The following is a 27,922-nucleotide window of genomic DNA, read 5'->3' as shown; positions in this document are numbered from 1 at the left end:
CTGAGATTGTGCCATTGCACTCCAGCCTGGGCAACAAGAGCAAAACTCTGTCTCAAACAAAATAAAACAAAACCAAAACCAAACAAACAGAAAAAAACCAAACCAAAAAAAAAAAAATCCTTTTGTCTCGGTCACTGGCTCCGGGTCTCTTCTGCGGTCTCTCAAACGTGGCGCCATCCCTGTCTTGTCATTTTTTTTGGGACAGGGTGTCACTCTGTCACCCAGGTTGGAGTGCAGTGGTGTGATCTTCGCTCACTGTAACCTCAAACCCCTAGTCTCAAGGAATCTGCCTGCCTCAGCCTCCCGAACAACTAGGACTGCAGGCATGTACCACCATGCCCAGCTTTGACTGAAGTCAGTAGAGGTCCAGCACAACACCATGTCAGACTTCTGACCTCTGTGTTGTTTTAAGCCACTTCGTTTATGGTAATTTGTGAGAACAGCCTTCGAACAGTAACGCACAGGTTTTGTCCACAAACCTGTCCTTTGCTGTGTGGACAGGTGAATGCCATGTTCAAATGCGTTTCGCTTCTCGTCCACTTTGGGGTTAGGTTTTTCACTGCTCAGTTGCTCTGCCTATACCAACCTAGAGCACAGGGAGCAACTTAGAGGCAAGAAGTTTCCAGGGCTTAATGCTGGGTCCACCCAGAGCCCTGTGGCCAGTCTTGGGGGTGAGAAAAGCCTTTCGGAAACTCAATCCCTGTTCTGCTAATTTTAGGCACTTATCCTCTAGAGAGTCCCATTTCCCTCCCAAAACCCTTTCAGAAAATAGGATGTTCTCAGCATCTTCATCTGTCTCAGCTTCCCTTGCTGGGGAAGGTTGTGGGAGGAGCTTAATGAGTCAAAATCCGGGCATGTGAGGGGGCACTGGGAGTCTGTTCTAGAACGTAAGTTAGCCATGGCCAGGAGGCAGCACTGGAGAAACCTACACACCTCTAGCCACCCAGTCCGCAGAGAGCTGGACTGTGTTTCTGTGGTTTGATTGGGAGGGTGGAGGGCAGAGGGCCAGTGCCCGAGTGCTCTGAGGAAGGCTTCCTGCAGCCTCTTGCAGGTGGAAGGAGGATGCTGCTAAGGGCATGCAATAGGCCTCCACATGCTTCCCACTGCCCCTCCTTCCACAATGCAACCTCTGGCCACAGCCCGGCCCCATCCCTGCCATGCTCACTTCATCCCGGGAGTCTGGCATTTTACCCCCAGGCTTGCTTTTATATGTCCATATCATTGCAACTGTCCATGGCAGCCCTAACCCATCCTCTGGCCAAGACAAGGCAGTCTCAGACTTATCAGAATTTGGGATGTCAGCCCCAAATTCTTGGGAGTCAAGAAAGCAAATGTGTCAACTGCAAGAAACTCCTCTCTCCTCTCTGTCTCATTCTAAGCTCAAAGAAAGGTCAGCGTGAGAGCCAAGCCATTTGTGTTTCTGTTGATTTATTATCCAGTGATGGAAACGCAGCTGGACCCATATAGAACACACATCTAGCTGGCACACGTCTTGAGAAACCCCCCAACCTCCACCCCCTGAATTCAGTGGTTCATTCCCAGAGATTTCCTGCTGTGAGCTGTCTTGGTGAATCTAGCCTCTTTAGCCCCTCTCCTGCGGCAGAGTAGAAACGCTGACCCAAGGCCAACACGGAGCTTGGGACCAGTCCAGAGGAGAGGAAGGGGTCTCTCCTCCTGCAGAGAGAGGTCCCAGGGCCAATGAAACATCCTTCTCCAGACACCTAATATTAACCTTCACCATGTGGATCACCACAGTCAACCATGTGTATTATGGGACATCCTTGTACTCCATCTTCCCAGTACCCAACAATCCCCCAGGTACTTTCATCTCCAAGAAATTCCAGGAGGATTCTGGACAAAGCTGGATTTCTGCATGTCAGATGATGGGGAGTTTATAAGGCTAAGGGACAACTCTCATTCCTTCCACATGCTTCTAGAAGCTCCTACTATGTGACAGCTCATGCTAGGTGAGGTTCAACACCTGGGCAGGAGCTTGGCAGGGTGAATGATGGTCCCGCCCTGATCTAAGTGGATGCACAACTCCCTTTTTATGGGGTGGGGGGGCTTGAGGAAGAATCTCTCCTGCCTGTCTTGTGTAGAGTGGCCTGGTTTTAGGGTTGTTCCTCTGCAGAGGGGAAGCAATTGGATCAAAGCAGAATCATGGATCCTTCCTCTGTTAGGACGCACAGGACAAGATGGGTGATGAGATACGTGGATGTTTCTAGACCCCCAATGTGGATGTGTCCCCAAATGGAGGATTTCAGGGTGAGGAGGGGACATCTCCATGGGTCGTGTTGATTTATGGGAGAGGCTGTAAGAAATGAGGTCCTTCTTTATGGGAGGCCAAGAAGATTCAAGTCTGAAAACCAAATGGGTTGCAGGTAAGGCATGGACACTTCCAGGGAAAAGGCTTCTGAGAGGGACAGTCACCCTCAGTGTTTCATCTGGAGCTTTGGGGGTCTCTTGGTGCTTATCATTCAGGAGACTGTCTCTGTCTCCACCACCTGGGCCAAGGCCCACCCCAGGGGGACAGGATGGTGGGTGGGAGCTGGCTCAGGGCACCATGTTCCACCACTTGAAGGAGAAGGGCTTTCTGCGCACATTGGTGCCGCAGTGCACCTCCCCGTGCAGCATGTGGTATGGAGTGAAGTCGTCGATGAAGGTGCAGTGCAGGCCCAGCGGCTCCAGCAGGGACCGCACCTTCTCCTCCAGGCAGCAGCGGCCATCGATGATGGGACCGAAGGGCTTCGGGATGCCCAGGTACTTCCCCAGCACCAGCATGTTCACCTGCAGTCCGAAGGGGAGGCAGCACTTCGTCACTGGGCTCCCACCCCGCACCTCTAGTCTACCTGCAGGACCTAGGTTTGTCTTTCAGGCAGCCTTGATAATAGCTACTCACTGTTTGCTATGCAATGACAGGGTAACTGGGGCTGGGAAGAACCCTTTAGCCAGGTGCCTTTGGGAGCATCTACAGAGCTCATTATGGCAACATTCTCTGGAAACTGCCCCAATGTGAATTTGGAATTGTGGGTTGTGCCAGCTGCCATGTTTGTGCTACAGAATCCCAACCTTCTAGGCCATAGCTGATTGGGCCAGGGAGGACAGCTGGCCCAAAATGGACCAATCAGAGTCCCTCTCCCAGGAATTTGAAATTGACAAAGGGAGAGTCTAGCCGATCTCTGCCCATGTCAGTGTCTCTGTGCATGGCCATACTCATCTTTGTCCCCAGAGACAGAGCAGCAAAGGAAGCCAAGCTGGAAGAAGAGGGAGAGGAAGGAGGAGGTGGAGAGGAAGAGAGAAAGAGAGAATGAATGATGTAGACACAGAGATGAGAGATGGTTCCAGGCTCTGCTGTAGCTATCCTGCCCTCAGGTTTCTGGTGTCTTTGTATTAAGACTCCCTCTGGCTGAAGCTAGCTTGAGTGGGACTCTGTTTCTTGTGAACACAAGAACCTGGATCATTGCACAAACTTCTGGGGGTACACATATAATTACAAGATAGCCTCGAACATTCAGGAAGGAAGGGGAGTGACAAGAGGCTTTGCAAGTGGAGGGCAAAAAGTTGCCTGAAAAGAGGAAGGAAAAAGGGGGGCATGAAGCAATAGTGGTGTGGACAAGTTCCCCACAAGGCTCTGACAATGGGACAGTTGAGTTCTTCTAGGGGATGGAGGAGGGGAGGGATGGAGAGGGGAGCTGGGTGACCTATGGCAGTGCGACTCAAACTGTGTTCCTCTAAAGGGCAGCATCAGCACCACCTGGGTGGGGCCCCACCTGTCCAGGTATTTCAAATGCAAGCTCAAGATTTAGAAGCAGGCCAGGTGCAGCAGCTCACACCTGTAATCCCAGCACTTTGAGAGGCCAAGGCGGGTTGATCACTGGAGGTCAGGAGTTGGAGACCAGCCTGGCCAACATGGTTAAACCCTGTCTCTACTAAAAATACAAAACTTAGCCGGATGTGGTGGTGCATGCCTGTAATCCCAGCTACTCGGGAGGCTGAGGCAGGAGAATTGCTTGAACACTGGAGGCGGAGGTTGTAGTGAGCTGAGATCGTGCCACTGCACTCCAGCCTGGACAACAGAGCAAGACTCCATCTCAAAAAAAAAAAAAAAGATTTAGAAGCATGGGAGTCAAAGCCCTCAAGGCTCAGTCAAAGGCCACTTCTTCCATAAAGCCTTCTTGGATCTCCAGTTCTACCTCTTAGGCTGGAAGTGCTTTGTCTCACCTCTGAACTGCCACATCGCCTTATTATACAAAATAGATCATTGGGACATGTCCTCAGAGAACTGGGTTCAAGCAATTCTCCTGCCTCAGCCTCCCGAGGAGCTGGGATTACAGGCATGTACCACCAAGCCCAGCTAATTTTTGTATTTTTAGTAGAGACCGGGTTTCGCCATGTTGGCCAGGCTGGTCTCAAACTCCTGACCTCCAGTGATCTACCCACCTGGCCTTCCAAAGTGCTGGGATTACAGGTGTGAGCCACCAAGCCCGGCCTGCTTCTAAAGTTTCCCTCTTAACAAGTTAGACTGAAAGTCCCTTGAGAGCAGGGGGCATTCTTAGTCAGCCCTGCACCTGCCACAGGACACCCTAAATATGTGTGGGTGGATGAAGGGCCTCAAGCTGGGAGGAATAGAGCAGAATGAGCATCTGAATTTCCAGCTGATGCTATGTGCTTTGCACACATGACCTCATGCAATCATTCATTCACTCCACAAATGTCAAGTGGTCCCCTTCCCTGATGTCCCTTGGGCCAAGGCTTGACCAACAAGCATTCCACAGGGACCATGGAGGTCAGCTAGCTAGAAGCTCCTCTGAGAAGCACCATGGAACCCCTGATTCTCCCTGCCACCCCCACTGACCACCACAATCCTAAATATGACTGTGACCAAACACTTTTCCCCTCTGCGGCTTAGAGGTTTGCAGCCTGATCTGACAAAACTTGAAGTCACGGGTGGTGGCCTCACCAAGTCAGGAAAGAAGGCCACTGCTTTTTTCCTCTCGGTCTTGAAGAGCTGTGGGACGTCGATGATGTCACACTCCGCCAGGCCCAGCTCCCGCTTCAGCACCTCACGGTTCCAGTCGATGCAGCTCTGGTGGGGGGAAGGGCCACGGTTGGGGACACCTTGCCAGTGTGTGTTGGGGGCACCCAAGGCGTCATGTCTGGTTGAGGAGAGGGAGGATACCCAATTGCCCACAGGTCAACTGTCCACACAGATCTTACCTTTGTGCCCCTTTATCAAAATTTACCTATCCCGTGTCCACCCTCTCACAGTCCTACCACAGCAAGGTTAAAAATGAGTGTTTCAGAGTGCTGCGCCCTTGGCCGTCTTCTTCAAATCCCCCATGCCTTAGAGAATCTCATTCTGTCTCATGGGGCTTTTGTCTTTTTTTTTGAGACAGAGTCTTGCTCCGTCACCCAGGCTGGAGCACAGTGGCGTGATCTCGGCTCAGTGCAACCTCTGCCTCCCAGGTTCGAGTGATTCTCTTGCCTCAGACTCCCACGTAGCTGGGATTACAGGCGCCCGCCATATCACACCCAGCTAATTTTTGTATTTTTAGTAGAGACAGGGTTTCACCTTGTTGGCCAGGTTGGTCTCAAACTCATGATCTCAGGTGATCTGCCCACCTCGGCCTCCTAAAGTGCTGGGATTACAGGTGTGAGCCACTGCACTCAGCCTGTCTCATAGTTTAAATCACCTCTATACAGTGACAACTCCCAAATGTGTATCTCCCAACACTGTCTGTCTGTTTGTTTTTGAGACGGAGTCTCACTCTGTTACCCAGGCTGGAGTGCAATGGCACAATCTCGGCTCACTGCAACCTCCGACTCCCAGGTTCAAGCGGTTCTCCTGCCTCAGCTTCCTGAGTAGCAGGGACTACAGGTGTGCACCACCACACCCAGCTAATTTTTGTATTTTTAGTTAGCCAGGCTGATCTCAAACTCCTGACCTCAGGTGATCCGCCCACCTCGGCCTCCCAAAGTGCTGGGATTACAGGTGTGAGCCACCATGCCCGGCCTGCTTGTTTGTTTGAGGTAGGGACTCACTCTGTCACCCAGGCTGGAGTACAGTGGCGCAATCTTTGCTTACTGCAACCTATGCCTCCTGGGCTCAAGTGATTCTCCTGCTTCTGCCTCCTGAGTAGCTGGGATTACAGGTACCCGCCACCATGCCGGGCTAATCCCAACCTCTTTATACAGCCCATCTCTTTCCTGAGCTCAGGTGTGTAAGCGTGGCCGCCTATTTAGCATCTTCACCTGGGCGTCTAACAGTCTCTCCAAACACGATGTGTCCAAAGAGAAGCTTCATTTCTACCCCCACAACCCTGCTCTTTCCCCAGGGTTCTTCAGCTTCGTAAATGTCGCCGCTGTTCACTCAGCCGTTAGGACCACAAGCCTTGCTGTTATTCTTGATGTATCCCATCCCCTCCTCCATATCCAATCCATCAGCAAGTCCTGTGGGTGCTACCTTTGCCGTCTGTTCCCAGTCTGCCCGCTTCCCACCTGGTCTGAAGGCCAGCAGCTCCCGCCTGGTGGACCGCGATGCCTTCCTCTCGGGTCTCTGCTCTTGCCCCATGTGGCATAACTCCTCTTGCACATCTCCAGCTTAGGAGTGGAACTGACCAAGGTGCTTGCTGCCCAGCTCTGAAGCCCTTCCTGGGTTTGAGGTCACACCTCTCACCAGCTGCTCCTAGCCAATGGCTGAGGGTGACGGGTACACTCATGCAGACCCGTTTCTGAGAGACGAGGGACTCCTCTGGTGGCCAATTATGGCTGGTGGAATCCCCCACAACTTTGCTGAAGGTTCCTCAGGCTACATGCAGAACAGGGTGTGTGCACCCCACCTTCCCTCTTCTTCACTCAGGGCCTCCCAGTCTTCTCTGGCTCCCGCTCTATGTCCTCACACAGGCATTTTCACTAATAAAACCCTTACATGTTTAATCCCGTCTTGACATTCTTGGAGGATTTCGACTCACGCAGTCCCTGTGTGGGAAATTCTGCTTCCCCTTCTGGAACACTGGACACCCATCTCTGCTCTGTGCATGGGGAGGCTCATCCCTAGGAATCAAGGACTCAGTGTCCTCTGGTTCCTGACTGGGCTCAGCAAATGAGGGCAGAGAAGGAGGAGAATACAGCTGAGGTTCCCTGCAGCTCCCTCCCCGGGTCACTGTGGGTGGGCTGTCACATCTCCTGTCTCCTGCTGGCCTTTCCAGGTTCCAGTAACAGTTCCTCTCCGTCATTCCTTCAGTTGTAGGGGTGGTAACCCTTCCTGCTCATCCTAGCCTGGGGCACTGCACAGTCCCTTGTTAGTTTCCTTGAACCTGCCTGTGCCTTTGTAAATATCCACTTTATCAACCTCTTCTCCAGTTATCCAGCTCCAGGTGCCGTGTGTTCCTGCTGGAATCTACTGTCACCCCTTAACTCCACAGAATATTAATATGCTTTCAACACAGCAGCAGAGAGATATTCTTTTTCCTGCTCTGTCGCCCAGGCTGGAGTGCAGTGGCGCACTCGGCTTACTGCAACCTCTGCCTCCCATGTTTGAGCAATTCTCCTGCCTTAGCCTCCCGAGTAGCTGGGATTACAGGCACACACCACCATGCCTGGCTAATTTTTGTATTTTTAGTACAGACAGGGTTATGCCCCAACTGGCTGGTCTCAAACTCCTGACCTTGTGATCCACCTGCCTCAGCCTCCCAAAGTGCTGGGATTACAAGCGTGAGCCACTACGCCCGGCCAAGAGATTTTCTAATACATAAGTCATTAGAAGACTTGGTTTCTCCTCTTCTGCAATCCCCTAATGGCCTCGAATCTCACTCAGAGTCACAGCCAAAGTTCTAGCGATGCCCTACGAGGCCTCCCGTGATGTGACTTGGCCTCTTCTTGCTCCACATCCACCTCTTGGCCTGTCCTAAAACACTCCAGTCCTGTTCATTCCACCTCAGGGCCATCACTTGTGCTGTTCCCTCTGCCTGGAATGCCTGTCCTCCTCCCATGCACACGCCTTGCTCCCTTCACTTCTCCTGGGTCAAAGGAGGGTGTTGGGGCCCCTCCGTCTGGGCCTGTTTTAACCTGAGCTTTCACGAAGAGTGAGCCTCAGATGTACGTATCCCATTCTTGCCTCCAGCCCTGTCTACTCCCAAGTCACAGCCCGCAGGTACACCACAGCCCCTGTACCTGCACAAATTTATTGTAGCTGATGAGGCCTTCATTGGAGAGCACCTGGTTGATGGAGATGGTCTTGACTTGCTCATTATCTGTGAAGGAGAGAGATGAAAGGGAAGGGCAGGCACAGCACCCACGTGAGGGCCACCTGCTCAGGGAAGCAGACAGTTAGGAGCCAAGTCGACAGCTACAGGTCCTGCCGAGTCAGCAGCCTCTGACTTTCCCGGGCCTTGGGTGGGCACCTCCTGTCCGAGCTTGCCTTGGTCACTGTGCACATCCGGGGGTGTAAGGAGTGGGAGGGTCTGGTTGCCATTACGCAATGAACTTTAGACCTTTATTTGAGTTCATTGGAAGTGGGAACGCCTTTCCCTGGAAATTTACAACCGCCCCAGGGCACTGGATGAGGATTCCTCTTGCTTTGACTTAGCAGGGAGCTGGGTCAGTTGCTGCCCACCCACCCACCATCAGAGTCCGGTTTTATAGGTTCACTGACCAGTGAACCGGCCAGTCCCTGGATCTGGACACCACCAGTCCCCAACCCTGCCCTCCAGGAGGTGACTGCATGAAATGGGGACCTCCCAGGGGCCCAGCTTTTCTCAGCCTGACGGGGTGCCCGTGGAGATGAGACTGGACAGGGAAGGGGAGGCTAGAGTCAATGGCAGGCAATCCTCATGGCTGCCACTTAGTAAGCGCTTACCATGGGCAGGCCCCGAGGGGAGTGCCCGCATTCAGCATCTCATTTAGCCCTCATGGTGAGCCCCACAAGGTATGCATTATGATCCCCACTTACGGATAAGAAAACTGAGACTCAGAGAGGTCAGAAGACTTGTCCAAGGTCACACAGGTAGGATATGTGGGGCTTGTGATTCAAATCCAAGTCCAGGGCCTCAAGCCTTGACCAAGGGACAGGAGAGGGCTCCCCGACCCACCTGCACATCTGCAGGTCCAACACTCGCTTCACCCCAGTTAAAGGCAGGCAGCTGGGGTCCAGTCCCAGCTCCACTGCAATCTTGCTGAGGCCTCTGGGCCAGTGACTTCCCCTCTCTGAGCCTCACATTCTTGGGTATAAATGTGGTGATAGTCATCCCACAGGCTCTCATGAGATCAAATGAGGTAACACGTGTGATGCACACAGCATGAGGCCTGGAGCCCTGAGGTGCCTGATAAGTGCTCTGGCCTTTGTGTCTGTATAAGACCACAGTCACTACCTAAGCGTCGGCCAGCTCCCTCTCTCAAAATTCCGCCAGTGCGAAAAAAAAAAAAAAAAAAAAGAAAGAAAGAAAGAAAAAGTGGGTCCTGGCCAGATGCAGTGCTTCACACCTGTAATTCCAGCACTTTGCGAGGCCAAGACAGACAGATCACTTGAGCTCAGGAGTTCAAGACCAGCCTGGGCAACATGGCGAGACTCCATCTCTACAAAAAATACAAAAACTTAGCCAGGCATGGTGGTGCATGCCTGTGGTCCCAGTTACTTGGGAGGCTGCAGTGGGAGAATTGCTTAAGTCTGGGAGGTGGAGGCTGCAGTGAGCTGAGATCATGCCACTGCACTCCAGCCTGTGGGGTGGCTGCTGTGGCCTGCCACCTGTGAATTCTCCCACTCTCCCTCCCAGCTGGGCAGGTTGAATAACTTTGCTCAACCCATTCCTGGGTCTTGCTCACCATAAACATGGTTCTCCCTGGAAAGATGAAGGTGGCATGTCTCCCTGCCTGGTCCATATTTTGGATTTGAGGATTTCTAAGACTTACTCTAGGTTCAGTGGAGTCTAGTCACAGTCCCTTAGGGAGTGACAGGGTCAAGAAAGACTGTATCTCTTCTGCTTTACTGCTGGGGCTCCAGGGTTGTGTCGGAAAATGTTAACACAGGCAAACAGAGAGCCAGGGGACTTCAGAAGCTATTCTACTTGGGAGCGTCTGAGTTCTACAGAAGCTTTTTACTCTCTGAGCTATTTGGTCCAGATGCTATCTGCCTCCCCTGAGGCCATGGGACCAAGAAAGTCTACGATCCTTTGTGCCAAAGGGTCTTTGCCCTGTGACCCCTGGGGTCACCGAGAAAGGGAGGATCCTCTGGGATTCACGCAGTCTCTGTGGGGCTGGTAAGGGAGTGAATTTGAGAGCCCTTCCAGCAAGCTTGCCGGATGACTCCAGTCCAAACAACTCCCTCTCTCAAAATTCCTCCAGTGGAAAAAAAAAAAAAAACTGGGCCCTGGTCAGACACAGTGGTTCACACCTGTAATCCCAGCACTTTGGGAGGCCAAGACAGACAGATCACTTGAGCTCAGGAGTTCAAGACCAGCCTGGGCAACATGGCGAGACTCCATCTCTACAAAAAATACAAAAACTTAGCCAGGCATGGTGGTGCATGCCTGTGGTCCCAGCTACTCAGGAGGCTGCAGTGGGAGAATCACTTAAGTCTATGAGGTGGAGGCTGTGGTGAGCTGAGATCATGCCACTGCACTCCAGTCTAGCTGATAGACCCTGTCTCAAAAAAGAAAAAGCAAATGCCAGCCCCATGTTTAAAGAGCCGGGAAAAGAGCACCATTAAAGGTGCTGCAGCATAAAGCTGTTTCCTTCTCCCCAGGTCTCTCTCTCGACCTCTCACGGTGGTTTTTATCTGCTATTTCATATTGCACTTTGCCGGGGACACATGTGGGGCTGGGCAGACCCTTGCTGGTGTCAGGGCACAGCCTTGGGCCTCACAGCGGAGGCCTAGCTACCAGTGGGCTGTGCCTGGGCATGTCTCTGCTATGAGACCCACATTCTGTGCCCTGGCATGGGGCTGGCAAGTCCAGCCTGGCATCTCCTTCCTACAGGCCCGCCACCCCAAGTCAAGGCAAATAGGTGACCTCCAGAGTATTGTGGCCTCTGGGTATGTGCTGGGTACCTGAGCAAGGCTGGGTGAGACACTTACCCCTCCCAAGTTGCCCACCAAATGCCCTTGCATCACAGGGATGACTGATGTCATGAAGATGCTGAGTGGCACAAGTGCCCAAACCAACCCTCCCCATGCCAGGCTCCTGCTGGGGGCAGAGTGCAGCAGCATCTCAGGACAGAGACAAAGAGGGGGAGGCCTGGTACCGGGACTCCAGGGAGCACAGGAGTGGGCAGCAGAGAATCTGTGCCAGGGAGGCAGGCAGCCTGGGAGACAGGACTATGCCTGAGCAGAGGCTCCCAGCCCCACAGATGCTCCATTGGTCCTCACAAAACAGAATTCAGATTTCAGGACAGTGACTGCAGAACATTGAAGCTCCATGGCCTGACTGCGCTGGTCACATCCCTGGGAAGCCGCTAGGTCCCCACTCTGTCCATGTCCACCATCTATCACCCCGATCCCCGGCCCAAGTAAGGTATGCAGGGACAGGAGAGAGAAGCCCTGAATTTGGGTACACAGCCCTGCTTTAAAACGTGCCCTCCCCTTCTCAAGCTGTAAAGTGTCTTATCTGGGTGAGAGGCAAGCAAGCTGCGAGCGGGGAGGGACACGGCACTGTTACCCACCAACAACCCCCTGGAACAGGAGGGCCCTCCCGTGGCCACACTTCCGCTTCTCCTGGAAGAGCTTGAAGCAGGCCCCGGGGCTGGCCAGGAGCATCCGGAAGCCCTGTGTGCAGAGAACAGATTCAGCTGAGCCTCCTGCCTTGGCATGATGCCCTGGAACTCAGTTCTTGCCCCAGATGCCGGGGAAAGACATGCCATGCACAAAGCCCTTACCTTCCCATCAGGAGCAGGGACGAAGCTCAGAAACTCATCCACGTGGCCTACGGCCAGCCAGTCCACAAAGAGCTCCACTGGGGGCTGCACCTTCTGGGCATGGAGGAAGTCCCTCACCACCTGGGTGACCCTGCGGCCACTTGACCTGGGACCCAAGAGATTAAAAAAAAAGTCTCTTAACTAAAAAGACTCCATGCAGAAATAAAATGACAAGAGTTTAGCATTTCTGCAATATCTGATTTTTTAAAAAACAAAAAAGTCCAGGAGCAGTGGCTCACGCCTGTAATCCCTGCACTTTGGGAGGCTGATGTGGGCGGATCACCTTGAGGTGGGGAGTTCGAGACCAGCCTGACTAACATGTACTAAAAATACAAAATTAGCTAGGCATGGTGGCACATGCCTGTAATCCCAGCTACTTGGGAGGCTGAGGCAGGAGAATTGCTTGAACCCGGGAGGCGGAGGTTGCGGTGAGCCAAGATCGTGCCACTGCACTCCAGCCAGGGTGACAAAAGCAAAAGTCTGTCTCAAAAAAATAAATAAATAAAAGATCTCATCTCAATAAAAAAACAAAAAAAAAATGCATTACTTTTATAAACAAGAAAGATAATATGTACATTTTAATTAATTAATTAATTTTGAGATGGAATGTCACTCTGTCACCCAGGCTGGAATGCAATGTTGTGATCTTGCCTCATTGCAACTTCCACCTCCCAGGTTCAAGGGATCCTCCTGTCTCTGGGATTACAGGTGTGTACCACCAAGCCAGGCTAATTTTTCTGTATTTTTAGTAGAGATGGAGTTTCACCATGTTGGCCAGGCTGGTCTCGACCTCTGACCTCAAGTGACCTGCCCACCTCGGCTCTCAAAGTGCTGGGATTACAGCATGAGCCACCGTGCCTGGCCAGATACGTATATTTTTAAATTCCATCAAGGTGAGTTCTGCATGAGGCAGACTCAGGACAGGTCAATCACACCAAGGCAATGACCCACCAGGTCCCACCATCCAGGAGAACCTTCAGAACCACCCTCACACCCAGTTCTCATTCTCTAAGAGATCGATTTCACCCCCACGTTCAAGCCTTAGGAAAACGTATCTAAGGGCATGGCCCAGCTTCCTCTTTCAATGGGATTATGTATGTGAGGGCAGTAACTCCCTTCCAAAGCTTGACTCTGCATTTGTTCATTATTTGATCCCAAGTCTGTTCTAACGGCTTTGTTGCATTTGGTTAGCTCAGTGCCTTGGTCTAATCCACAGCAAGTAACCATTATGATAGAATTCCTTTTCTGTCACGACTGAACAACACAGAATTTGTTTTTTTGTTTGTTTGTTTGTTTTTGAGATGGAGTCTCACCCTGTCGCCCAGGCTGGAGTGTAGTGGCACAATCTTGGCTCACTGCCACCTCCACCTCCCGGGTTCAAATGCTTCTCCTGCCTCAGCCTCCCGAGTAGCATTACAGGCACCTGCCACCGTGCCCAGCTAATTTTTTGTATTTTTAGTAGAGATGAGGTTTCACCATGTCGGTCAGGTTGGTCTCAAACTCCTGACCTCCCGATCCACCCACCTCGGCCTCCCAAAGTGCTGGGCTTACAGGCGTGAGCCACTGCGCCTGGCCCATAATTTGTTACTCTCTCTGTATGTTATTGTCATCTCACTTAGCATGTCTTGTACCTCACTTCTCTTGCTCAGAGAAAGATCTGATATTAGTCATTTACATGCTAGTATGAACAAGCTTTGACTTAAATGCATTTTCTCCCAGGACTGCTGGGAATAGAAACTTTTCTGTTACTATTGATTGACTAGCACTAGTATCATTATAACTTTGCTTTCTATGTGACTCACTTACCCTCTCTGGGCCCACTCGTAAAATCAAAGTATTGGATTGAACGATCTCTTAGGTCTCTGCTCTCTCTGGTTTCAAAGTCCACGAGGTGGACCATGTGTGGTGAACACCCAGCACCCCACCACATCCGGGAGTAGAATTTCATCACTCCTTGTTTCTGGTTCTCTTCAAGGAGTGGAATGACCCCCGCTTCACCACCATCACCACCCCCAACCCTCAGCCTCCGCCCTAGGAACGCCACTCCCAGCCTCTCACCCAGGCAGGTTGCCCCCAATGAGGATCCTCCCCAGGGGGTACTCTTTCCCATTGGCCACCACCGGGGGGCTGACCTCCAGGTTCCCAAAGGAGTCCAGGCCACTCACAGACCTGTCGCGGGGTTCCCGAGTCACGTAACCAAAATCTGGACCCTGGAGGGGGAAACCAAGTCAGGTGGGGGTAGGGAGTACCAGAAACAGCCTGAACCAACTTGCTGGGCTCTGAGCTTCTTAAAGACAGGGTGGGAGAGGCCATCCATTCTTCAGATGGAAATACAGAGTTATTGGCAGTGGGTGGGGCACTGATCCAGTCAATATTTCATGCACGCATGGCAGGCAGAGTTGGGAAGTGCTTGCATTCTCTGGACCTGCCGCCTTATCAGGGCAGCATCATCCCCCACGGTCACGGTCACAGTCACATCACCATCATGACAAGACAGCAGGGGGTGCTCTGGTTGCTCCTGCACTCCCCATGGCCACCCCACCCCCTTGCCTGCATAGCCTTCCTGCCAGGTTTAGCCCAAGGGCAGGGAGCAGCCCAAGTGGCCAGTCATGGGAACCAAGGGGATGCTGATGGCCCTCCGAGAACCTGTCTTTGAACTCTAGAGAAGGGGAGACCTCCCCAGGGCCATCTCTCAGAAGAAACTTCAACAACATCAAGGGCCAAGGGAGAGCTCCTAACACCTGTGTGATCCGTGAGGGGGTTGGAGGTGCCTCCTATTCTTAATGGCACCAAGCAAGTCACCCCTCTTTTCTCAGGAGGTCCCGGTTAGCAACCATCACCTCCTCCATTATCCTTTTTACGACAATAATGATACCAGCTAACTCCCTCCATGCAGGTACTGTGATGATGAGAAGCTTCACAAATGCCTGTGAGGCCAGAGCCAAAATATCATTTTTACTGATGAGGAAACTGAGGCTCAGAGAGGGGTAGTAACTCATGCAACATCACACAGCATGTAGGTAATGGTGCAGGGTTGTTCTGACTCTAAAGCTTGTGTTCTGAACAGGTGCACCATCGTGCCTCCCCATTTAGCCCTGTCAGATTTAGTCCATAAAAATACAAGATGCCCAACTGAGTTTGAATTTTAGATACACAACACTTTTTTTAGTATAAGTATATCCCATGCAATATTTGGGACATACTTACACCAAAAAGTTACCTGTGGCTTGCCTGAAATTCACATTTGATTGGGCATCTCTTGCATTTTATCTGGCAACCCTACCCTTATCCCTCAAGAGCACAGTTCCCACTGCTGCCCTCTGTACCCCACACCCTGGTGTGACCCTTAGGGTAAGGCCTCTCAGCTCTCAGGGGTGGGCTGCAGCCAGCCGGGGACCACTCACCAGGATTCTTTTGTAAGGGAAATCCTGCAGTTCCCCATTCCTTGGGGAATCAAAGACCACCGGGAGGATCTTGTGTGGCGCCTGAATGTAGCCCAGCTCCATCTCGTCCTGCAAGTGAGGAGAGGCGACACATGCACAGCTGTGACCATCAACAGCTGCCGCTGCTGGCCTGGCTCTGAACCCTGTGGGGCAGACTGCTCACCATGCCCCCTGTCCCAAACCTGTTTTGCGCTTGGAGGTGGAGAGGACCGAGGTCAGGGTGCCTGCTGACTGGAGGAGGGGCTGGGGGCTTTAAGAGAAGGTACGCTTGTCTAAGGTCACACAGCAAGACCGAGAGGCCAGAGGTGAACAAGAACATGGACATGACCTTGGGGGTATCCCCGTGAGTGCTGGGCCAGGGCAGCTGGACACAGAGAAGCTCCCACGTGGCCTGAGTTGGACAGGGATGAGGGGTCCTGATGGGATACAAATACGCCTCCTCCTCAGACCCATAAATGTGCCAGGTCAGCCCTGACGCCTCTGGTTCTGGAGGAAAAACTGGCCCAGTGTGAATGAAGGACATAACCAGAACCTGTCCTAAACTCTTTATAAATATGAACTCCATTCATCCTCATGACACACCTAGGCATGGGCACCATAATTACCCCATGTGACAGACGAGGAAAGCGAGAAACAAAGAGGTCTAATTATTTATCCAGTCCGGGCGTGGGCGCTCACACCTGTAATCCCAGCACTTTGGGAGGTCCAGGCAGGAGGATTGCTTGAGGCCAGGAGTTTGAGACAAGCCTGAGCAACATAACAAGACCCCATGTCCACAAAAAAATGAGTTGAGCCTGGTGGTGGCACCTGTAGTCTCAGCTACTTGGGAGACCGAGGCAGGAGGATCACTTGATCCCAGGGGCTTGAGGCTGCCAGCGAGCTGTGATCACACCGTGGCACTCCAGCCAGGGTGATGGAGAGAGACACTGTCTCCAAAAAGAAATAAATAAAATAAATTCAAAATAAATTAATTCAAAAAATAAAGAAATAAAAATTTAAAAAATAAAAAATATTTGTCCCAAAACTCACAGCTAGTTGGCGGCACAGCCAGGCTCTAAACCCAGTCCACCTTGCCCCAGAGTCCTGCCCCAAACCCCCTCACTGGACTGACCTCCAGCCAAGAGGAAAGCTCCTTAACGTGGCATTCAAGGTCTCCCACCTCAACTCTTGCCTTTCCCAGAACCAGCGCCCTGACTGAGGAGAACACACAAGCTTCTCTCTCGTGCCTCCCACCCCTGGGCCTTTGCACATGCTTGGCCTCTGCTGGGACCACCATCCTGTACAGCCCGGTGCTTGGCAGCCTGAGTCTCAGCACTGCCTTTATCAGCTCTGTGGCCCAGTCATGCTCCCCCGAGAGCTCCTGAATTATGGGGGATTTACAGGGGGTTGTCAAGAAGATGAAATGATGCTATGCCTAGCCTGCAGTAAATGCTGCAGAAATGGCAGAAGTCATGTGCACCCATCTGCCAAATCTGGTCCAGTTCAGATGCTCTCCCTCTCGGAGGTCTTCACTGATTTCTTAGGCAGAGGTGATGCTGCATCCCCCAAACCCTGCTGGTGCTTTGCTGGTGCAGCCTCTGCACCCTAGATTTTCCTCCCTTCCTTTCCTCCTTCCCTCCTTCCCTCCTTCCTTCCTTTCTTTTTCTTTATTTCTCTTTCTTTCTTTCTTTTTCTTTCTCTCTCTTTCTTGCACCCTAGATCTTTCTTCCTTCCTTCCTTTCTTTTTCCTTCTTTCTCTCTCTCTCTCTCTCTCTCTCTCTCTTCTTTTTGAGACAAGGTTTCATTCTGTTGCCCAGGCTGGAGTATAGTGGCACAATCACAGCTCACTGCAGACTTGATCTCCCCAGGCTCAGGTGATCCTCTAACCTCAGCCTCTAGAGTAGCTGGGACTACAGACATGCCCCACCATGCCCTGCTAATTTATTTATTTATTTTTTTGAGACAGAGTTTCTCCCTTGTTGCCCAGGCTGGAGTGCAGTGGCAAGATCTCAGCTCTCTGCAACCTCCACCTCCCAGATTCAAGCAATTCTCCTGCCTCAGCCTCCTGAGTAGCTGGGATTACAGGTGTGCACTAAAATGTCGGGCTAATTTTTGTGTTATTAGTAGAGACGGGGTTTCACCATGTCGGCCAGGCTGGTCTTGAACTCCTGACCTCGGGCGATCCTTCCATCTTGGCCTCCCAAAGTGCTGGGATTACAGGTGTGAGCCACTGTGCCCGGCCATGCCCTGCTAATTTTTTAACTTTTTTGTAGAGACAGGGTTTCACCATGTCTACACCCTAGATTGTAAGAGTGGGTATTTTATAGCTTGGAGCAATCACTCTGCACATCAGGGCTTCTTAGCCTCAACACTACTGATGCGTGGGACTGGATAATATGTTATTGTAGGGGCTTGTCCTGAGCACTGTCTGCAGATACTGCCAAACGTCTCCTGGGGACAAATCGCCTCTTGATAAGAATCACTGGTCTCAGCTGTTGAGGGCAGGGAGTGTGTGTCTCTTACCTGTGCCACCCCGGGGGCCTAGCGTGGTGCCTAGCCCAGATCTGGTGGGTGAATGGGTATTGAATCCAGCATTCAGTGTGTGTCTGGGTCTCCAGAAAGTTCTGGAGAGAGGCCTCTAGGTCTCACATATTAGAAAGGGCACCAAGTTCCCTGAGAAGCACCCCAGATGAAGGCCTCTCCCTCCAGGAGGGCATCGTGGCCGGGCCCTGCCCAGTGGCCGTGGTTACCTGGATCCAGCGGTCATTGCGGTTCTCATCCTGTGGGCAGATGGTCAGCTTGCAGCCGGCCTTCCTGGCAAGCTCTGCCACCGCATCCACAAAGCACGTGTTGTTCCTCACACTACGGACAAACCCAAGGAAGAGGGGCTCGGGATGGAGCCAGGTCCTGGGGGCTAGAGGGACCACCCACTGCCCCGAGACTCACCGGCACACATACACCTCTAGGGGCAGCAGGGTGCTGGGCGTCATGATCCAGGGTGCCACTCGGAACACCACAGTGTCAGTGAAGATAGGGGATGCCGAGAAAGCCTACAGGGGCAGACCAGGGGAGAAAGAGCACTGGACTTGGAGTCCAGAGGCCTGGAGGGCCTCTGGAAGGATTGCTGAGACTGAAAGGTGGAGGCTGCAGTGAGCTGAGATCACACCCCTGCACTCCAGCCTGGACGATGGAGCAAGATCTTGACTCAGTGTGAGTGGATTCCACGACTGTGGTCCAGAAGAAAGCCCCTTGCCTCTCTGCAAGATGGAAATGAACCAGGGGGTGGTCAAGAAGTCTGGGGTCTTTCACACCAGCGGTGCCTGGTAGACTTACCAGGAATGGAGCCCTCCCCACAGCCCTTTATTATTATTAATATTTTTTGGAGACAGTCTTCCTTTGCTGCCCAGGCTGTGGAGTGCGGTGGGGTGATCACAGCTCACTGCAACCTCAGCATCCCTGGGTTCAGGTGATCCTCCCACCTCAGCCTCCTAAGTAGCTGGGACTATAGGTGCACACTGCTATGTCTTGCTAATATTTGTATTTTTTTTTTTTTGTAGAGATGGGGTTTTGCCATGTTGCCCAGGCTGGTCCCCAGTGGAGCCCCTCTTGAACCCCCTCTGCCCCTACCTCATTGGAGTCGTCCAGCAGAGTGACGTGGAAGGAGATGAGTCCTGTGAAGCCAGCATCAGGGAAGGAGAGGCCTTCCACGAAGAAGCGCTCCTCGTCCCCATGGAAGCGGGGTACCTCATAGGACACCTTGTCCTGGCCCAGCACGTGCCTATAGGCATCACATGTATCCTCAGGACCTGGGACGGGAGGGAAGGGATGGCTGTGACTCCCTGTGGGCCCAGGGAGCATGAGCATGAGAGACATAGGAAGGGGTCTGTAGCCTCATCAAAAATTGCAAATCCTACAACAACTCCCTCCTTTCACCTCCACTGGCAAAGGAGAGGCAGGTAATACACGGTGGCGGCACAGCTGGGGGAAAGGTCTTCCTTTCTAAGACTGGTGCTCACGTCTTTTTGGAGTGCAATTTGGCGGCATCCAACAAAGTAATGTTTACCCTGAACTCAGCAATTCCACTACTAGGTATCTTTCCTACAAAAATACACCTACAGGCTAGGCGCAGTGGCTCATGCCTATAATCACAGCACTTTGGGAGGCTGAGGCTGCAGCTCACCTGAAGTTAGGAGTTCAATCCCAGCCTGGCCAACATGGTGACACCCTGTCTCTATTAAAAATACAAAAATTAGCCAGGTCGTCGTGGTGCACACCTGTAATCCCAGCTACTCAGGAGGCTGAGGCAGGAGAATCACTTGAACCCAGGAGGCAGAGGTTGCAGGGGGCTGAGATCACACCACTGCACTCCAGCCTGGGTACGGAACAAGACTCCATCTCTAACAAACAACAAAAAATCAACAAAAAAGGTACAAATTCATATATTTCTGTACAAGAGTGCTCGCTATTCACTCATTCATCAAATATTTACTGTGCAACTAGAGGGCACCCATGGGGTGTGGTTCTGGACTTCAGACACGGCCATGAGCAAAGCCCCTGACCTCAAGCAACCTGCGTTGTTATAAAATCAAAACACTGTAAACCACCACAGTTCAGAGAACTATGTAAGTCATAGCCTCTCTATGCTTTGGAATATTACATAGCAGAGGAAAAGAATAAAATAGAGCTCAATAAATACCAGGAAAGTGGTGGAATTATTATTCAATGAAGGAAACTGATTGGAAGCAGCATATGGACACACGCTGGAGTGCATGCAGAACAAAGCTAGGAAGAGCACATCCCAACTTGTTAACAGTGTGAGTCAGACTTAGGCCAGGTATGGTGGCTCATGCCTATAATCCTAACACTTTGGGAGGCCAAAGCGGGTGGATTGCTTGAGCCCAGGAGTTCAAGACCAGCCTGGGCAACATGGTAAAATCCTGTCTTTACAAAAAAAAAACTACAAAACTTAGTAGGGTGTGGTGGCACATGCCTGTAGCCCCAGCTACTTGGGAGGCTGAGGTGGAAGGATTGCTTGATCCTGAAAGGTGGAGGTGGCAGTGAGCTGAGATCACGCCACTGCACTCCAGCCTGGGAGACAAAGCCAGACCTTGACTTAGATAAATAAATAAATAAATAAAGAGTCAGATTTAGAGACGGGGTAGAGAACTCTCAGATTTCACTTTCTATACTTCCATATTGTCTGATGATTTTAAAAATAAGTGTGTGGGGGGGTGTGGTGGCTCACACCTGTAATCTCAGCACTTTGGGAGGCTGAGGCAGGGGGATCATGAGATCAGGAGATCGAGACCATCTTGGCTAACTCAGTGAAACCCCATCTCTACCAAAAATATAAAAAATTAGCCAGGCATGGTGGCATGTGCCTGTAGTCCCAGCTTCTTGGGAGGCAGGAGAATCACTTGAACCTGGGAAGTGGAGGTTTCAGTGAACCAAGATCATGCCACTGCACTCCAGTCTGGGCGACAGGGCAAGACATCATCTCAAAAAAAAAAAAAAGCATCTGATTGCTTGTATACATTTTTACTTTCTCAAAGGTATTTAGATTCTTACTTGTATTTCTTGTGATTTGGGCAGTGTGACTATATAAAACAACAGCCATCTATTTAGGGGGGAATGCAAATGGAATTAGGCAGGGGCGAAATCTATGGTGTTTGGGGCTGGCTTTACAACACTTCAGCGAGACAGACAAAACACTGATAACTGTTGAATCTGAGTGACGGGCACATGGGGGTTCATCGCCTTGCTTTTGTGTACATTTGAAATTTTTGATAAGAATTTTTACATGTGCTTAAAATGTATTTGGAAAGTTCATTCATCCAGTAAAATGACCTCAGGCCAGGTGTTGTGCTGGGGACACCAGTTCATCAGTTCCAAAGCCCCACTTCTGACTGTTCTTACTGTGACCAGCCACCCCACCAGGGCATCTCCTGGAGTGTCAGCAGTACCTGTCCATGGCCCAAGGCAGGAAGACGAGGTTCCCTGGCAGGCGACCTGGCAACAGGGCACAGATGGTGAGGGAGAGTGGCACGAACTCACCGCAGACGTGGAAGACCCGTGCCCGTTCGGCATCATAGCTGGAGGTGTGGAGGACAAGTTTGTGGTCATCAAAGAGGGCAGCAGGGCCCTGCGTGCGCAGGACCATGACAGACATGTCTTCCAGGTCTATGAAGCCAGAAAGAGTGGTGGTGACTCAGGGGAGTCCTGGACGCTGGCACCTTCCTCTGCTGCCCGGCTCCCTCCCCAGGTCAGTGGGTGTCAAGACCTGGGTCTCCCAGCCCCAGCTTTGTGAAAACCCTAGAAACTATCAAGAGCAAACCACGAAGACGCCCACGCTCTCTTGGACTCACGTTTCCTGAATTGCCCAGAGAAACATGAAGTGTGGCATGGCCAGCCAGTGTCTGACACACAACAGGTGCTCCAGAGAAGCGAGGAGGGTGAGGCCACGTGGTCATCAGGCAGGTGAGGGTGCTGGTCTCCATCCCAGCATCACCACACTGTGATGCTGGACGAGTCCCTCCCTTCCGGAGAGGCCACTGGAGACCCACTGGGCTCCCAGACCCACCATCTCCAATGGTGCCCACTTCGGAAGGCAGCCATGGGCATCTCCCTCAGACAGCACCTAGCACACCCCAGAATACTGCGGCTCATTCTCCGTGGGGCTGGAATGCAGGGCAGATGGACTTAGGAGGTGGGTGCCACAGAAATACAGGCCAGATGTGCAGGGGGAGGAGGCCTAGATTTGGGGTTGAGAGGGGAGGCCCGGATAAGATACAGACTTCAGGGAGTCTCCGGACTTCTGAGCCTCAGCATCCTTGTCTCTAAATAGGGGTGATGATACTGTCCCACTTGGATGATTCAATGAGAATTTGGGGAAAAGCCCTGGCACACAGTAGGTGCTGAAACAGTGCTAGCATCCTCTGCTTCCCTGGAGGAAGAGAATGGCGAGGTGTCTCATTTCCAGAGCTTCTGCCCCGGCATGTGAGTGCTCGCTGGCACTAGAGAACTAGGGAGGGGCAGCTGCCAGCCTGAGACGGGTTTTGAGGGACATCGAGGTGTGTCTGGAGGCCGGCACTGTCCCCTGGACTCCGCCCTCAGAGTCCCACCTGTGGGTTGGAACTCCCATGGGGTAACTGAGCAGTGACCCAGGACCTGCCCGGCCTCACCTTGCAGGCAGCGCACGTGCTGGTCGTCGTTGTCCTGGACGCCACAGCTCGGATCATCACGGTCACAGTTCACCAGCAAGATGGCACCATACCCACTGGGCCCCCAGACCCACTGCCGCTGCCAATGGCAAAACACAGCCAGTGATGGGAGCTCAAATGAGACCTGCGCCTCCCTGCCCAGGAACCCCAGCCTGGCCTGCCTCCTGACCGCTCCACCCTGTCAGGCTAGGTCCACGTTCTCAAAACAGCTCCTTCTCAAGAATTGGCAATGGCAAGTGCTCTCTATGGCCCACACCACCCAGTCCAAAGCACAGAGCTGGCTTTCATGGCTGTCTGTGACGGGCCTTCAGCCAACATCCTCTTTCTCAATGAGCAACCTCCTGATTATAGGACCACATGCCTCACACTGTGCTCATTCCTCCATTTCACCCTCCTTGCTTTTGCTCCCGCCATTCCCTGCACCTGAAACATCCTCCCTCCTGCATCCTTTCAGAGCCCAGCTCAAGGGTATGTCCCTCCAGGAAGCCTTCCTCGCCCACCCAGACCACCTCGACCTTCTCTAAACTCCCGGTGCACCAAGTTCCACCACAATTCAGCCCCAAGTTCTTCAACAGTTTCATATCTGGTTTCTCTTCTTGCCTAGATCAAGGTTAGTACATTATGAACTGTAGACCAAATCTGGCCCACTGCCAGTTTGTATAAATAAAGTTTTATTGGCACACAGTCACATCCATCCGTCTGTGTATTAACTGTGGCTGCTTTAGCACGATAATGGCAGAATTGAGACCGTATGGCCCACAAAGCCTGAAATCCTTACTATGTGACTTTCACAGAAAAAGTTTGCCCACTCCTGACCTAGATTATGAGTCCAGAAGGTCTTGATCCCACAGACCAAGACCTAGCTCAGGGCTGGTACCTCCATGCCTGATAATTCCTGGTGATGATTTTTCTCCTGGTCAAAGAAGATCCCGAGCCATACCTGGTTTCTGTTTTTGGCTCCTCTGGCCTCAGCATCAGCTGGGAGGCAGGGGGATACCTGTAATGGCCTCACCCTTCTTAACCCCACCTAGAGCAAGCTCCAAACTGCATTCCCCCTTCCTTGGCCCAGGCAGAGATGCCTACCTTGTCTACAAAGTTCCCATCCTGCCTTCCCTCACAGTTCAGATCACAATCCAGAGAGATGTCTGCAAGAGGAGGCAGAGGGTAAGTCACTACAAGGCTCCCAGGAGCCCAAGGCAGGCCTTGACCTTGGGGCTTGTCCAGGGCTGGGCAAAGGCAAGTCATTTCCAAGGAGACACCATCGGGGTGAAGGCATCTGCGCCCTGTGGGCTGGGGAAAGAGGCCTGAGGCAAGAAGCAGGGTCACAGCAAAGGCCCAGGACAGATGCTGGGCCTCTAGGAAGCCTTCCCTGACCGCTCCCTGTCTGCATCCCTGCAGCCCTTCTACTCCCAGGCACGCCCTGCACCGAGCCCAGGTCTCCTGAAACATTCTTGTCTATATAAAGCCGCCTCATCTCCTTGGGATGGGGGAGCAAGCCTGGACTTTGGTGTCAAACAGAAGTGAACATGAACCCAGCCTCTGCCACCTACTGGCCGTGTGTCCTCTCTGAGCAACTCACAGTCCCCAAATCCCACCCCATCCCACCTTCTTAACATTTCTCCCTAGACACTGGGGGAGATTTCACAACACACGTGGAGCATTCAAGAGGTCTGAATCAACCTTCCTTCTCTGAAAACAAGTAGTCTTCTCAGTTCTTAAAGAAGATGTAGTGAGGAGCAAGGAGGGAGAGAAGAAAGAATAAATTTGAAAGGATTTTTTTTTTTTTTTTTTGAGACAAGACAGGGTCTCTATTGCCCAGGCCAGAGTGCAGTGTGGCATGATCATGGCTCACTGCAACTTCTCCCTCCTGGGCTCAAGTGATCCTCCCACTTCAGCCTCCTGAGTGCTGGGACTACAGGTGTGTGCCACCATGCCCAACTAATTTTTGTATCTTTTGTAGAGGCAGGATTTCACCATGTTGCCCAGGCTGGTCTTGAACTCCTGGGCTCAAGTGATCCACCCACCCCAGCCTCCCAAAGTGCTGGGATTACAAGCGGGAGCCACCACGCCTGGCCTGAAGTGATTTTTAAACATGTGAAAAGATACCCAACCACCGCACAACAAGTGGATACATCGCATAAACATGATATGTGGTAAAAGAAGCCCAACACAAAAGAATAAGCACGATATGATTGCATCCGCAGAAAATCAGATGGCAAAATTAGACCATGTTATTTGGGTATGCATATTCAGGGGATAAAACCATAAGGAAAAGCAAGAAAATACTTATCACAACATAGTGGTTACCTGTAGGGGAAGGAAGGAGTGATGATCAGAGAGGGACATTGTGGGGGACTTTGAGGTGCTGGTTGTGTTTTATTTCTTGGGCTACTCTTGGGTTTATTTCCTGGGCTACTCGGGTTTGCTTTGCAATTATTCGTTTGTGTGTTTGTGTGTGTGTGTGTCTGTGTACATATGTTTTACACACATATGTATGTAAAATAAAGCTTTATGTACTTTTTGGTCTATGTTATTTTCCAATGACCATGTGTGTGTATATATTTGGGCTGTGGATGTGAATGCCCAGCCTCACTCCTAACTAAAGAAAGGCAAAGTAAAACAACAGTGAGATTCCAACCTACCCGACTGGCAAAAAGGGAAAAAGTTGATAACGCAGTGTTGGCAAAGCATATATGCAGTTGGCAGACATGCATACTGATACAGTGTTTTTGGAGAGCAATTTGGCAATATCTATCAACTTCAAAAATATAGATTCTCTGTAACCTAGAAGTTCTGCTTCTAAAAAATGCCTCCTACAGATAAAGCATTTTCAACTTCTTTGCTAATTGCTTCTCAAGTGTGTGAGCCAAAGCAAACTCCCACCCACTCCTTTGTAAGGCGTTTCCCAGCTCCACAACCTTAGCAATGCTCAGTTAAGCATCTTTTAATCTGGGTTTTCATCACTGGGGCTTTCTCTTCTGTGAATTGCTTATTCATATTTTTGCCCATGTCTATTATTTTTGTCCTTTTCTTATTGATTGGAGTTCTTCATATTCTATATGCATCAAGTCAGCCATATGCATTGCAGATTTCTTCTCCTAGTTCATAATTTGACTTTTTACTTGTCCTCGGCTGCACAGAAATTTTTAATTTTAATAAGTCTAATTTAGTAATCTTTCCCTTATGGTTTTTGCACTTTTGTTTTGCCTTGTTAAAGAAAATCTTTACTATCTTGAGGTTACAAAGATGTTCTTTTCTAAAAGCTTTCTATTTTGATTTTCATCTTAAGATTTTTAACTCATTTGAAGTTTATTTTTGCATATGGTGTGAGGTAGGGCTCCAAGTTTATTTATTGCCACATGATAACCACACAAGCACAGATCTGTCTCTGAGTTCTCTATTTGCTCCATTGTTCTGTACCAGTTTCACAATGCCTCAAGCACTATAGCTTGAAAAAGAAAGTCTTGATATTTGGAATTGTGAATCCATCCACCTGTTCTTCATTAAAATTGTCTTGGCTATTCTTGACTTTTGCTCTTCCAGACAAATTTTAGGATCAGCTCTGTAAAGTTATATTAAAAAGCCATGTTGGGATTTCTATGGGAATTTCATTGAATTTAGACTGTTTGATACTGTCCCAGAGCTCTTAGATCTGTTATGTTTTTTCATTTGTTTATTTTATTCTTTTTTCTCTTTGGCTTTCAGTTTGGGTAACTTTTATTCACTTATCTTCAAGTTCACTGATTCTTTCCTCAGCTGTGTCAAGTCTACTGATGAAACCTTCAAAAGCCTTTTTAAAATCTCTATTTCTAAGGTTTTTATTTCTAGCATTTCCATTTGACTCTTTCTTATCAATTTTCTTCTTTGTTGAAATTCCCTGTTCATGTATGTAGCTCACCTTGTCTACTAGAACCCTTAACATATTAATCACAATTACTTGCATGCCCTTTCAGATAGCTCCAACATCTGAGTCATCTTGTGTGGAGTTTATGCATCCATTTGTGGAGGCTTAGCAGAAAGACTTGAGCTGGCAAAAGCAAGGCCAGTTCCATGTCTATAGTATGCTTCAATTTGCTTACAAAATAGGGGAAATATACAGGTATGTATTTGCCTTCATATACAAGCACAGCATATCCCTAGAAAAATGCTGGGTTTGGGGAACTAGAAGTCTTGAGTTGAAGGGAAGGAGGTTTCATTTTCAATGTATATACTCTTTGACTTTTTTAAATGTGCCCTTGGTCACACCATCAGCATGGCCCCAACTTACCAACACAGGTGAGGTAGAGCACCGCGTAGGCCAGGGGCAGAGGCTCACGGCTGGAGTGGTAGGAAATCTGAACCTGTGGAGAGTTGGGTGCAGAGTGATGCCAGCAGAAGCCAAGAGCTCCTGACCCAAAAGACAGCTCTCGGGGATCTGGTAAGGAGGGGAAGGGACCCCAGGGACCTTGCTCTTTCTTTAACCTTCCTGTGCCATTTATTTTTCTGTGTCTTGGTTGGCACATCTGTAAAATGGGAACTATTTGTGAGAGCTTCTCCAGAGACTTGGGTCCCAGTCCCTCCAATAACCTACTCTGTGATTTTTGGCAAGCTCCTGCTTCCCTTTGGGTCTCAGTTTGGCCATTTGTAAAATAAAGTGTTTGGACTGGGCAGGGTTTTGGGACACGCTCCAAGCCAACATTCTTGTCTGTGGGACTCAGACAGGCCTGGGCTTGAGCCTGGCACCTCTGACCACCCTATGACCTTGGCCAAGACCTCTTAACTCTCTGAGCCACCTCAGTGTTCCCATCTGCAAAATAGGAAAAGGTTTCTACCTCTACAGGTCTCTACCTCAGAGGCTTGTAGTGCAGCTTGGAAACAATACATGTAAAGGACTGAGCCCATAGGCAGTGCCCAAGAAGTACCAGCTATTGTTATCAGTGGGCAGGTGGCATCTTGGGTGGGGGTGGTTAAATGCAGGGCTCTGGGGTCAGATGGCCTGGACCCGGATTCTGGATGCCCCACTTTTGAATATCCCAGGAAAAGTTACTGATCTTCACTGGGCCTCAATATCCTGAACCGTAAAGTGGGGATAATAATAGTTCCCGCCCCTTAGGACTAATTAGAGGCTGTGAAGATGAAAGGAGTCACGTATGGGGCATGTGCAGCTTGGTTCCTGGCCCACAGCGAGCACCCAAGAACTGTTACAGGGTGAGGATGAAGATGGCGAGGATGATATTTGGTTGGAATCGGGTGAATTCAAGGCATCCGAGTTCTCTTTGACGCATGACCCTCCCCTTGGGTATTCCCACTTCATGTGGGTCTCTCAACTCTCTGCTTCTGATGTCCAAATCCCAGCCAGAAAGGGAGGACCTTGCGGAGGCCACTAACCTCTGTAGT

General features: G+C 50.9%; 1 protein-coding gene across 1 annotated transcript in view; it reads right to left on the bottom strand.

The window, feature by feature from the left end:
- Positions 1-1,411: 1,411 nt before the first annotated feature.
- PADI3 (peptidyl arginine deiminase 3) overlaps positions 1,412-27,922 on the bottom strand; it is a 38,480-nt gene continuing 11,969 nt past the window's right edge. The window contains exons 3-16 of the mRNA XM_021668320.2: positions 26,814-26,886; positions 23,630-23,691; positions 22,508-22,625; positions 21,381-21,506; positions 18,954-19,132; positions 18,273-18,376; positions 18,077-18,188; positions 15,309-15,416; positions 13,963-14,114; positions 11,866-12,010; positions 11,653-11,755; positions 8,173-8,252; positions 4,961-5,086; positions 1,412-2,787 (exon numbers count right to left, since the gene is read on the bottom strand). Of these exons, the coding sequence (XP_021523995.2) occupies positions 2,554-2,787; positions 4,961-5,086; positions 8,173-8,252; positions 11,653-11,755; positions 11,866-12,010; positions 13,963-14,114; positions 15,309-15,416; positions 18,077-18,188; positions 18,273-18,376; positions 18,954-19,132; positions 21,381-21,506; positions 22,508-22,625; positions 23,630-23,691; positions 26,814-26,886 (1,722 nt within the window). The 3' untranslated portion in view covers positions 1,412-2,553. The remainder of the gene's footprint in view (positions 2,788-4,960; positions 5,087-8,172; positions 8,253-11,652; positions 11,756-11,865; positions 12,011-13,962; positions 14,115-15,308; positions 15,417-18,076; positions 18,189-18,272; positions 18,377-18,953; positions 19,133-21,380; positions 21,507-22,507; positions 22,626-23,629; positions 23,692-26,813; positions 26,887-27,922) is intronic.

The sequence above is a fragment of the Aotus nancymaae genome, unplaced genomic scaffold (genome assembly GCF_030222135.1).
Source record: "Aotus nancymaae isolate 86718 unplaced genomic scaffold, 86718_ANA_hifiasm-v0.15.2.pri h1tg000053l, whole genome shotgun sequence".
NCBI classification, from domain to species: domain Eukaryota; kingdom Metazoa; phylum Chordata; class Mammalia; order Primates; family Aotidae; genus Aotus; species Aotus nancymaae.
The sequence above is the reverse complement of the archived record's forward strand: the minus strand, read 5'-3'. Positions and strand labels throughout refer to the sequence as shown.